Genomic DNA, 13,473 nt, shown 5'->3' with positions numbered 1-13,473 from the left:
TCTAGCTGAGGCAAGAGGGAAATGGTCCAAGAGGCCAATGTTGGACCAGCTCTGTCCCACAAAAGGATGCAAGAGGAGAGCATGTTTTGAGTGACTGTCTACCATCGCACTGGTACCTTGGAAGTAACATCCATGGTTTGAGGAGATGCCCATGAACTTGAAATGTCTATGTTGTATTCAGAGCGATTTTGGGACTACAGGACAAATAAACCCCCACATCTAGTACAATGCAGATGCAAATGACTTCCATACCTCCATCTTGATTCTGAAGACTCTGTAGAAAAAGAAGAAGAAAAGATGATGCTTAACATACTTGTGTTTTGTAACATTTTCACCCACAGTGTTTCTTAAATAGCTGCATTCCTCTAAATGACTGCATTACTGTTACATTATTTAGACTTTTAAAGACAAAGCGTGTCATTTCTGCACGACTATTGTGACCAAAGCGTATGGTAACACTTTATTTAGATGGTCCACTTTAGACATTCTACTAACTATAAGTAAATTTGCAACTACACGTCAACTAACTGTCATTAGAGTATTAGTAGACGTCTGCTTAATATCTGTGAACACTTTATTTTGATGATCCTCAACAGACATTATACTGACTAGAAGTCACTTTGCAACTACATGTCAACCTACTCTACTAACCCTAAAACCTAACCATAACGTAACAGTCTCTGTTTGAATAGAATATAATGAGGCATTTATATAGCGCTTTCATATGTACTACCGTACACCCAAAGCACTTTACAATCATATCAGGGGGTCTCTCCTCAACCACCACCAGTGTGAGCATCCACTTGGCAGCCACAGTACATCGGCGCCAGTGCGCTCGCTCACCACACACTAGATACAGGTGGAGAGAGGAGAGAGAGTGATAGAGCCAATTCAGTGAATGGGGATTATTAGGATTATCCATGATTGGTAGGGGCCGATGGGTGGAATGTGGCCAGGACACCGGGGTTACACCCCTACTCTTTACGAGAAGTGCCATGGGATTTTTTATGACCACAGAGAGTCATGTCATGTAGTGACTTTGGTCCCTAATGAATGAACTGGGCTAAGCTAAGCGCTATCAAAGTGTCGCCGCGCGCCAGAGCGATTGAGTGCACGCACTGAGACGAGAGAGGTATGTATCAACTCGTCTTAGTTAAGGGAATAGCATAGTTTAATATGGAAAAAACGGTGGAGTATCCCTTTAAGGGGTAAAAAAACAGATAGGCCAAAAAAATTTACATACTTCTCTTTCACATTTAAAAAATGTCTGCATGCCATAATAAAATACCAACCAGTAGAAGTGGTTAGCATGAACAAATGAGAACTTACTTGGACTGAGCTATATTTTGTAATTACTGGATTCAAGGTGATTATTAGTGGATGTATGAAGATTCATACATCATGTGATAACCTCAGGATTGTTCAAGTCATGTGATAACCTCAGGATTTCTGAGTTTCCGTGTCCGTGAGAAATCATTGTGGATATTAAAAGAGCCGACGTATTTATTTATAGGCCAACCCTGAAGACTCTGGTTCACCCCGGTTCCCTCGACAGAAACCCAGCATATTTCCGTTGGCTTTTGGATTATTGCAGAAAATAAGCTCTAAGTTTATGATTCTCGCCCAAGTTTGAATAGTTAGGAAAGCAGACAAGTAGATGAATTGTCCTGTTTGGCACATTTAATGACCCCAAAAACCTCTGTAGTCCTATTTATCAGTAAACGTTTTTAAAAATCACACCAATAATTTTTTTTTGTTATAAAATAAAATATGAAAATCAGAAGTGCAATGCTAGTTGATTTCCAGGTTTTAGGACTCGTTCCTGTAGTTGTAGCATGTCAGTATAGCATGAACTAAATACCATAGTATTGTACATTTACAATAGAACATGTGACGATTTAGTTTCATAAAAGCAAGAACACTTGATGCATGTTCTTTGTTCGTTATTTTGTAGAGGTAGAGTTTAAAAAATCTTGCTGTATTTTTTTGTAGCTAGCCTAATTAAGAGAAGATTCATCAGCACTGTGATCTGAATCCAATCTGAAGCTGTAATTATGACTCATAACTGTGAACGATCCCTGAGGACTTGAACACACCATTAGTAACCCTCAAGTTCAAGAGTAACCACAGTTGTAGTCCATCAGTTTAAACGGGTATCTGTCTGTTAAAATAAATGATACTTGCTTTGATATTTTGCCGAATGCAAGGATCTTCAGACATTTATATGTGTGTCTGAGGTCAGTTTTTGTGTTCTTCTGTGACGTGGATCACTTGCCTTCTGTAGATCTTCAATAGATCTTTCCGTCTCCCGCAGTCGCTCTCGGAGAACCTGCTCTTTAGCCGAGATCTGGGATTCTTCGGTCTCCAGAAGACAGATTTCTGATTCCAATCTAAAAAACACAAGAAACCAAAACAACGTTTTTTGTTGCATTCAACACATCAAATTACTGAAATTAATTATTCATAACACGCTATATAAATTCTTCAGAAAATAATTTCTGAGACTGTTCACATGGAGATCAAGTGCATCAATAATGCAACTAGAGATTGCAGTTTAACCTCTGAAAGTACACTATCATTTACCAGGTCGGGGTTGGTAAGATTTTTTAAAGTCAGCGGTATTGTGAAGTTTTATCACAATTTAAAATAACCCCTAAAATGTCCGAAAAAAATAAAAAATGAGATGGCGAGTTTTGCGCTTCCAGAGAAACTTTGCATCCGCTTGCAAAACGTTTGTGTTCTTTGTGAGGGAACGCAACACACACACACACACACACACACACACACACACACACACACACACACACACACACACACACACACACACACACACACACACACACACACACACACACACACACACACACACTACACACTTTGAACGACTTTTAATATGTGCAGGACTACTTTTATGATAGTTTTACAGTTTTTTGGCACCATGTTGTATGGAAAAAGTAGGTCTAAATATTCTACTAAAAGTAATTTTGCACCTCATGAAGAAACAACATAAGGCATGACAGTGCTCTTTATTTCATGAAGAAAAATCAGAAACATAAAACCCGTTGACTGTCTCAGCGCTTTGCCCTTTCTCAAAGTTGCACATGTGTCGAACACTGAATGAAATCATGCATCGGAATGCAGTCGTGTGCACACATTTTGGAAATGAATGAGACACATATCCCTTTAGTGTCAATTAAGCCACGCATATTCCCCTTTTCCCAGCGGACTCCGTTCTCACTCATTGTGAATGCTGGCAGCCAATGAGGAAGCCGCGCTGCCTCCGCCCAGGAGAATTTCCTGCTATTGTTGGGATCACTGAGGTTACGTGGCCTACAATAACAAAACAGAAGGAGCCTTCCCACGATTCCTGACAAAAATCCCTGAACATGAAGACATGTGCTATCTGTGTGTACAAACATAATGGAGGACAATGAATGCAGCAACATGTGGCACTGTCTGAACTTTTCATTTGATTTGTACACAACACGAGATCAAATTCAATTAAAGAAAGCCGTTTGGTTGTCTATAGTCTGTGGAAGTTGGGAAAAGAGACGAATCTGCTCCCCCGGACCCAAAACACCAAAAAAAAAGCATCACAAGAGTAACCCATACAATTAGATATACAATATATATATTTTTCATTTTATGGAAAAGAGCAGAAAGATAAAAAGGTAGAAAGAAGGAAAGACACACACACACACACACACACACACACACACACACACACACACACACACACACACACACACATACACACACACACACACACACACACACACACACACACACACACACACACACACACACACACACACACACACACACACACACACACACACACACACACACACACACACACACACACACACACACACACACACACACGTTAAATATTTATATTGTATAAATGTGTGTGTGTATATATATATATAAATAATAGTTCTTCATTTTAAGGAGCATTCCCAAATGCCAACATAAGGCTGGATCTGGGCCGACATTAAGTTGCTGTCTAGGTTTCAACCCAAATGAAGAACTATTGCTTTAACATTTATATAAAACAAATAAAAAATGCAAAAATAAAAGGGAAACATAATAGAAAAATAAGTAGATATGAAAAGTAAAGTAAAAAGAACTGGATCATCAAATAAATCTAAAGAGTATCACTTTAATTTATGGGAATGCAAACAGTTTTAACTGCACTGTCTATAGAAGATTATTTTGTAAATAGTGTCAATAAAAAAAACGACCCTAACATATTCGAACGACTAAATATAGCTTTCTTGCAGAAGAGCCTCAGGAAGAGCAGGAGTGGAGACAGCCAGAGAGCCAGCGCTTCACGGCCATCTAGCGGCGGAGTCACGCCAAAGCATCCTCACTGACTACTGTTCGGACTGTATATTTTTCACACATATAGCATTATCACTAATCATACATTAGATTTTTGTGATTCATATAGGGCGACTGGATTAGTTAGGATTAGTTTTTTTTTTTATTTGACTGAATATTTCATAGGGTAAGTTCATTTTTGAAATGTAATTTCTGCTATTGCACATTGAAGTGTTTTATTTAAGCTATTACAACTTTACATGATTATTGACCTGTTTTGAAAATGAATTAAAGGCTGTGTAATAGCTTTTATACATAGTAAACAATATGACACACAAAACACAAAAAATATTTTTGTTTTTATTAATAGAAATTCATTACATAATTATAGTAAAAAAATATTAATTAATCAATAACTTGCCCCAATCTGACATTAGTCAAAAGTATTGTTTGTCAATATGGTTTTATTGTGTTTTACTGTGTTCACTTGTTCAGCCAACAACTATTACAAAATACAATGATTTCTGTTTGAAATATTAGTAGGCTATGAGAACACAAAAAAGTACAGAATTCACAAAACACACACACAATCACAAAACGTACACACACACACACACACGCGCGCGCGCGCGCACGTGCATACACACACACGGAAACCGAGGAACAGGAAATCTGTCACACAGAATCATCCACATCCATGAGTGTGAATGGAGCGTCTCTGTGAGGTGTGTGTGTATACTATAGGCCCTTTCACTTGCTATATGTTTTCATTAATAACTGCTAATACAGCACCTCCATGTGTAAATAACTCAAATACGCGTGTAAACCTTGACTTGAACCACATTATTATCAGTGGATTTATCGGTTATTCAATATTTCAATGTTATTTTTTCAGTCAGTAGAAGTGAATCAAAACGAGCCTTATAGTGTCACACTGCCCGTAAGCTCAGTGCGACGGGTGTTGACCACATGACTCATTCACAACGCAGACTTTTTGTTTCTCCCTTTTTGTCCATGTTCCGAAGCATAGTCAGAGGTCGAGAGTGCATCTCCTGGTGTCTGATGAGCTCACACAGGCCTCACACACACACACACACACACACACACACCCACACACACACACATCACTTCCTGCAGGATTCCTCACGCCGCATCATTCTCTCCTGTGGGCTCGGAGTGTAAGAAGCTATTCCCACTATTCTGTTGGCATTTTTATTGGATTACTTTACTTTGATATTCGATTACTTTACCGCATCACAGTAAAAATGATGTCATATAAATTATTTTATGATTTGATTTTAATCAGCCTAAATCACAGTAGCCTACACAAAACCATTCAGTCACATTTACTGTTGTTTGACAACGAATTTTTGTGAAAAACCCCGTCATTTCAGTTCAAGTTCAGTTCAGTTCAGATCCAGAACGTGTGTGTGTGTGTGTGTGTGTGCGTTCCCTCACAAAGAACACAAACGTTTTGCAAGCAGATGCAAAGCTCAAGTGTGTCATGTGCATTTGCCAACAGAAAGCTGATTGGTTAGAAAGTGACTTCTTCTTCATACATCGTTAAAGGAACACTCCGACTTTTTGGGACTTTAGCCTATTCAACGTATCCCTCAGAGTTAGATAAATCCATACATACCTTTTTCATCTCCGTGCGTGCTATAAATCTGTTTGACGCACCCACCGCTAGCCTAGCTTAGCACAAAGACTGGATGTAAATGGTTGCAGCTAGCATACTAATCCAAATAAGTGACAAAATAACGCAAACATTTTCCTATTTACATGTTGTGATTTGTATAGTCAGAGAGTGTACAAAAAACAAAGTCATATGAGACACAGACATATTTTAACCGTATAAATACTGGGAACTATATTCTCTGAAGGCGAAGCACTGCTACTTGGGCGGAGTGATAACCGCAGCACCTGAGACGCGCCGTGGTGAGGAGCAGAGAGTTCGTTCAGAGCGCGTCTCGGGTGCTGCGGTTATCACTCCGCCCTATATTCAGGGAATATAGTTCCCAGTATTTATACGGTTAAAATATGTCTGTGTCTCATGTGACTTTGTTTTTTGTACACTCTGTGACTATACAAATCACAACATGTAAATAGGAAAATGTTTGCGTTATTTTGTCACTTATTTGGATTAGTATGCTAGCTGCAACCATTTACATCCAGTCTTTGTGCTAAGCTAGGCTAGCGGTGGGTGCGTCAAACAGATTTATAGCACGCACGGAGATGAAAAAGGTATGTGTGGACTTATCTAACTCTGGGGGATAAGGTGAATAGGCTAAAGTCCCAAAAAGTCGGAGTGTTCCTTTAACAGTGTTGGGGAAAGTTACTTTTAAAAAGTAGGCCTAATGCATTACAATATTGCGTTACTCCATACATTTTTTTTTTTACTAATTCTGTTTATAAGTTACTTTTTATGGAAAGTAGCCTAATGTAATGTTACTTTAGTGTTACTTTTTATAACCCGGGGTTGGTTTTTTGTTTTTTTAATCATAATTTGGCAAATAAGGGCCTTTCACACCAAAAGTGAAATAAAAAAGCCTCAGGCTGACGGAAAGTCACCCCTGTCCAGTAGAGGGTGCTCAACACTCTTAAATAAAAATAACTTTATTGAAATGAACTATTTTCATTTGAGCTGAACTGAATCAACACTGAACTGACCTCGGCTGAATAATGACAATATTGTCTTTTTAAAGCTGCTTTACAGCAGAATTTTTTTTCTGTTTGGAAAAAAATATGTTGGCTCAAAAAGAAATTTAACGCAAGAGTTTGCATATGACAACTTCGAATGAAATTACGTTCAACCAACAAACTACATTGAGTTAAAGGGACTTAACAATTTGTAGCACTCACATTTTTAGGTTCATTACTCAAAAAATGAAGTCGCTACAACTACTTGAGTTGCAGGAACTAATTCATCTATTTCAGTTCAGATCCACAGTTATAATAGCAGCACATGCTTAAAATAACGTATTTAACATGTATATTTAATGAACAATATCTGGTAAGATCTGGCATTAACGCTAGTCATTGTTAGATGACTTAATGTATTACTCTTCAGCAGTGCAAAAAACTTCAACATTACAGAAACTTTTAAATGTCAAACATAACTGCAATAAACACTAACAGGTCTTTCCCTTCACTAAAAAATATACAATAACAACATTTATTCTCCTTATCCAGTGCAAAGCATGCTGGGAACTAGAAAGTTCCTACAACTTGAATTCTTGAAAACGGTCAATTAACGCAGAAATTTGAGTTTAAATTACACACAATATTAAGTTAATGTCATGATCAGCATTATTCAGAACTAAACAAAATAATGTTTGCAACTTAAAATGTTTAATTAAAACAACAAATCAGCATTTTTGACTTGCAACCATGCATTTATTTAAGTTACACGTTCCCTATATTACTTTTGAAAGTGTTGATCATTATTTTCCTGTTTATTACTGTATAAAGCTGATTTGACACATTATGTATTAATTTAACATTACATTGCTACAGTATATAAATAAGTTACTTGATTTGAATTAAAATTAATAATAATATATATATACAGGTGAAACTCGAAAAATTTGAATATGGTGCAAAAGTTCATTTATTTCAGTAACTCAACTTAAAAGGTGAAACTAATATATTATATAGACTCATTACATGCAAAGTGAGATATTTCAAGCCTTTATTTGTTATAATTTAGATGATTATGGATTACAGCTTATGAAAACCCTTTCACAATATTACAATTTTTAATTTGGGGTTTTCATAAGCTGTAATTATAACAAATAAAGGCTTGAAATATCTCACTTTGCATGTAATGAGTAATATATTAGTTTCACCTTTTAAGTTGAATTACTGAAATAATGCAGTAATTCGAATTAGATATAATTTTTTTTTTTTTTGCATCACACTTTCAACATTTCAAAATAATGTCCTAAAATAGGCTCAGTTTTGATTAATTCTGATTTTGGGTTGAGATGTGATTGGGGCCTGTTGTTTGTGAGATTCACCCATTTGCAATCATCACAAAATCTCTGCTGAGCATCTTCACTGTAACCTCGGTTAGGGTCATTGTGAAACTGCCGTGAGCTCATCATCATTGTCCAGCGATGTCCCTGCACTCAGACAGAGTTCATCACCCCCCCGCTCCTGTTCCCACGATAACACATGACTGAGCGCTTCCTGTCCACTTTACCAGATGTCAAATCTAACGGACTCTACGGCAGATCTGCAGTGTTCACATAGTGTGTTTGTCCTTAACATAATCATGAAACGACAACATGGAGCTTCTTCTCTGAGGTGTTTGCAGACGCAGAAACCTCTTGTTTCTAAGGCAACGCTCATTATGGCACAACGAATCCATGTGTGACTTTGTGGAGAAAAATAATGCAGAAATTTAACTCAATATTCTCTTGCTAAATATTGAAGAAAATGAAAGTGCTCCAGGTAACTGGCTAAAATAGCACTGATCTAAAACCAAAAACACAAACCAAAACATTTTAATTGTTAATATTATTTTTTTCTGAAGCAGGGCTATTATAGTTAACTAAATAATAATAATAATTAAAATAAATAAATAATAGTATCTCAATGGTACAATAACAGTGTTCTTGAGCTGGCACAAACACTTCCATGCTCATTGACTCCCTCAAATCGGGGGAAGAAATTCAGTAGCTCCTGATACTGTACATTAAGAGGTCTTACTATAGTAATAACAGACAATAACAGTCTTATCTGAAAGCCTGATGTAATGTCTGCCTTTACTCCAGCGCAGGACGAGAGACCTTACACTTTCTTTTCACCATATTAGGAGCTCATTTTGCACAGTTGTATAAACAGTTTGTGTGCAGATGTGTCGGGGAGGGAGCTTTCTGACTGAGTTAGTATCATGTCAACGCCACATGTCTCCTGGAAAGCCTGGTAGTTAGAGCTTTACTTTAGACTCAGTGGCTGGGATGTCTTCTGTAATGATAAGTTTTTAGGAGAAGTCTGCCCTTGCAAGAGATGCTGTTCAGCCGAGGCTATAGTTAAAACCACCAGAACTAAAGCCAAACCAGTTACACTAATGTTCTCGTTGCATGCTTTGACATTATTTTTCAAATTTTCTTTATTTTTCTAACTTTCTTTCTTTCTTTCTTTCTTTCTTTCTCTTCTTTTTTTTTTTTAAACAGGCAGGCATATCCTAATGCTTTGCATTTTAGTGTGATAGTGATGTATTGGTTAGGCTAATAAATATTTGCCTACTTCAAAATTATAGCCATCTGTTGATAATGCCGTTTCATCTGCTGACAGTCATTCTTCTACAAGTGACAGTCCCACTCATCCCTATCTTCTTTAGACTGCAAAACAACGGTTAACTGCATCTGTTACGTGCTGTCAATTACCATAGTAAATAATTAAAACTATAATACATTTATAATGGAACTTAAAATTGTAGTCTTCCTGCTCTACACTGAAAACCCTGATAAGTTGATTGAACTCAATTGATTTGAGTAAACTCGTTCCCTCAATTTAATTGAGTAATGGGTTCTCCCAAAACATGCATATATAAGTTTACTTAACTTGGTGCTTATTTCCACTCTTAACCCGAATTAGTTGACTTTACTCGCAAATTGCGTGGAAACCCGTTGCCCTATACCACTTTAGTTTTAACACAAGCTGAAACTAAACATGTTGAGTTGTATTAACATGGAACCCTAACTTTTTACACAAGCTGAAACTAAACTTTTCATTTGAGTGTCACCATTGTTGAGATTCATATGCTGATTGTTGATGTCTATGGGTGACAAAATAACATGGCATTTAAAAAAAAGTTTTTTTCAACTGTTCAAATTATAACAATTCTGTTGGATTTCCTGGTGAAAAAAAATCACAGGTCTTTCATATCAATCTATGGAAAGATCCAGACAATAATAGATTAAACTCTAGATGAAATGAGGTGCTACTGACTTATAATCTTTATTGATGACAACATCAATTCGCAGTCATAGTCACTGGATCACTTACTCTCGGCTTTTTTGCTATACCAATTGTGCCTTTTAAACACACAGGTAAAGCAGCCAGAGAAAAACTAATGTTCAAATGTCAAGGGACCAACTAAAGCCAACACTTGTCACCATTATGGTGACTACAAATTAAACAATAATTCATCAACATCTAAACCTCTGTTAATTCTCAATACCGTCTGCTGCCAAGGCCTGTGCTCGTACCGCCTTGGACGCACGTTAGACGCGGGTCTTTTCACGTGACCAGGCAGGTTTTAACCCCCTCCCCTTCCTGAAACTAAACATATTAAGTTATCTCTGCTAAACCGGATTAGGGCAATTAATCTTTCAGCTAAATAGTACAATCAACTAATGTTGTTAAGTAATGATAGCAGGTTTTTACTAAACATAAAAGAATAAGTAATGATCACTCGTAAGTTTAATTAGAAACAAAATCTGGGTTTACAGTGTAACCGTTTGTAACAAATTTGCATAATGCCAACCTATGGTCTTGATTGGCTGCCTGCGAACAATTTCTACTTTGACTGTAGTTATGGAGACTAGAAGAGATAAAGCCAAAGCCATCATCACTGTTTATGTCGCTGTGTATAAAAGTGCTGAGAAAGACCTGGAGCTGAAATTCAGATATGATAATGAGTGTTTGGTTTCCATCACACACTGTAAGCAATAAACCAATCACAACAGACTGGGTCGCCTGACCAATCAGAACAGAGTAGACCAATCACAACAGACTGGGTCATCTGACCAATCAGAGCAGACCAATCACAACAGACTGGGCCATCTGACCAATCAGAGCAGAGTACACCAATCACAACAGACTGGGCCATCTGACCAATCAGAACAGAGTACACCAATCACAACAGACGGGGTTATCTGACCAATCAGAGCAGAGTACACCAATCACAAAAGACTGGGCCAAATGACCAATCAGAGCAGAGTACACCAATCAAAACAGACTGGGCCAACTGACCAATCAGAGCAGAGTAGACCAATCACAACAGACTGGGCCAACTGACCAATCAGAGCAGAGTACACCAATCACAACAGACTGGGCCATCTGACCAATCAGAGCAGAGTACACCAATCACAACAGACTGGGCAAAATGACCAATCAGAGCAGAGTAGACCAATCACAACAGACTGGGCCAACTGACCAATCAGAGCAGAGTAGACCGATCACAACAGACTGAGCCATCTGACCAATCAGAGCAGAGTACACCAATCACAACAGACTGGGCCATCTGACCAATCAGAGCAGAGTACACCAATCACAAAAGACTGGGCCAAATGACCAATCAGAGCAGAGTACACCAATCAAAACAGACTGGGCCAACTGACCAATCAGAGCAGAGTAGACTGTTCACAACAGACTGAGTCATCTGACCAAACAGAGCAGAGTACACCAATCACAACAGACTGGGCCATCTGACCAATCAGAGCAGAGTACACCAATCACAACAGACTGGGCAAAATGACCAATCAGAGCAGAGTAGACCAATCACAACAGACTGGGCCAACTGACCAATCAGAGCAGAGTAGACCGATCACAACAGACTGAGCCATCTGACCAATCAGAGCAGAGTACACCAATCACAACAGACTGGGCCAACTGACCAATCAGAGCAGAGTAGACCGATCACAACAGACTGGGCCATCTGACCAATCAGAGCAGAGTTTGGGCTCTAGAAAGGAGATGTTTAGAGAAACCAAATCCTTTATCAATCCGTTTCAGAGACTGTGAGAAAAGAGCTGATGCTGCAATGCATATTATGAGAAAATGTAAGAGTTTTTCTTTATCTTGGCTGCTTGTAAACCTTTTGCAGGGACCTCCGAAACAAAATAAGGAACCTTTAAAATAGCAGAATAGGGGCTCTTTAACATGTAACGCTTCTTTAACTATACAGTAAGTGTATTCTTCTTTATCAACTCTGGGAAAACAAGTCTTGAGTACCCGTTTGTTTAGGAGAATCTCCTCTGCAGGGCACAGAAATAGCCACCAGCCACTCCCTCAATCTCATACTTTTGCCACAGAGGCGGTTCTATTCCTTCAATCCTGTCCTGACAGAGAGGTTTCTGTGCGAGTGCACCCTGCCCCGTCACCCACACCCACCAGACCAGGATATATCACCTTCCACCCACAACCAGTACAGTATGGCGGCAAATCAATGACAATAATAAACGAGCGCACAGCTGATGCTGGCGCGCGTGGTAAATGACTTTCGCGAGCGAATAACAGATGTACACGCGAGGAAACGGGAACTCGCGAGCTCATTCAAGCCCTGCGCGCGCGCAGACATCTCCTCTGCACGCAATTCAAGCCCTCGCGTGCGCGCAGACATCTCCTCTGCACGCAATACAAGCGATCGCGCGCGCGCATGATCATTCCCTTCCTCTCGCGCTCGATCTGCTCTCGCCTGCTGCTTTTGCTCGCTCGAACACTTTTATTTTTGGCAGTCGAGGGGCGGGGCTTACTGTTTTAATAACCTCAAATGTCATTGGTTACATCCCTTTTCCCGGAAGTCACTTGTGATTGGACGCTTGTGATTGTCAATCAAGAGCGGCAAAGGCACGACCCAAAAGCTGGTTGTCAACCACTGTTAAAAACAAAGAAGAAGAAGACAATCACTTGACTTAAGACATGGCTTCATTAACGGAGCAGATGCATGCGAGTTATCACTTAATTTGTTTTTATTTTATTTATTTATTGTTGTTTATTAATGTGTAATGTGATTTAATGCATTGTTAATATAGAATAGATTCTTACCAGAAACTCTTGCTTATTGATATAAACACATAATTTATCTTTCATCCAAAGCCCTTGTTAAATTTACAACTATTAAATAGACACTTTTTACATTTCTGAGGTTCTCAGAACCAATATAATTTTGGTTGGGTAAACGCATGGTGAATGGGAGGGAGCATAGTGGTTATGTAGTGGTGAACTACAGCATATATATCTTTGCATTCTCATTTTGCTCCAATTTTTAAAAAATATTTTAATACAAATAACACAATTAATAGTGTTATAAATATAAAATGTAGAAAATTGTAAACATTTTGGTAGATTTACAATGCGAATAACCATGGAAATGTGTCATTACAGTCTGTAAATATCTCTTAACAACACAAGAAT

General features: G+C 38.3%; 1 protein-coding gene across 1 annotated transcript in view; it reads right to left on the bottom strand.

Annotated features, from left to right (window-relative positions):
- Nucleotides 1-13,473, bottom strand: part of palm2akap2 (PALM2 and AKAP2 fusion) — a 132,282-nt gene that overhangs the window by 66,845 nt on the left and 51,964 nt on the right. Inside the window, exons 6-7 of the mRNA XM_079598861.1 lie at nt 2,276-2,390; nt 253-274 (exon numbers count right to left, since the gene is read on the bottom strand). Coding sequence (XP_079454987.1) covers nt 253-274; nt 2,276-2,390 — 137 coding nt within the window. The remainder of the gene's footprint in view (nt 1-252; nt 275-2,275; nt 2,391-13,473) is intronic.

Source organism: Phoxinus phoxinus, assembly GCF_949152265.1.
Source record: "Phoxinus phoxinus genome assembly, chromosome: 23".
Lineage (NCBI taxonomy): Eukaryota > Metazoa > Chordata > Actinopteri > Cypriniformes > Leuciscidae > Phoxinus > Phoxinus phoxinus.
The sequence above is the reverse complement of the archived record's forward strand: the minus strand, read 5'-3'. Positions and strand labels throughout refer to the sequence as shown.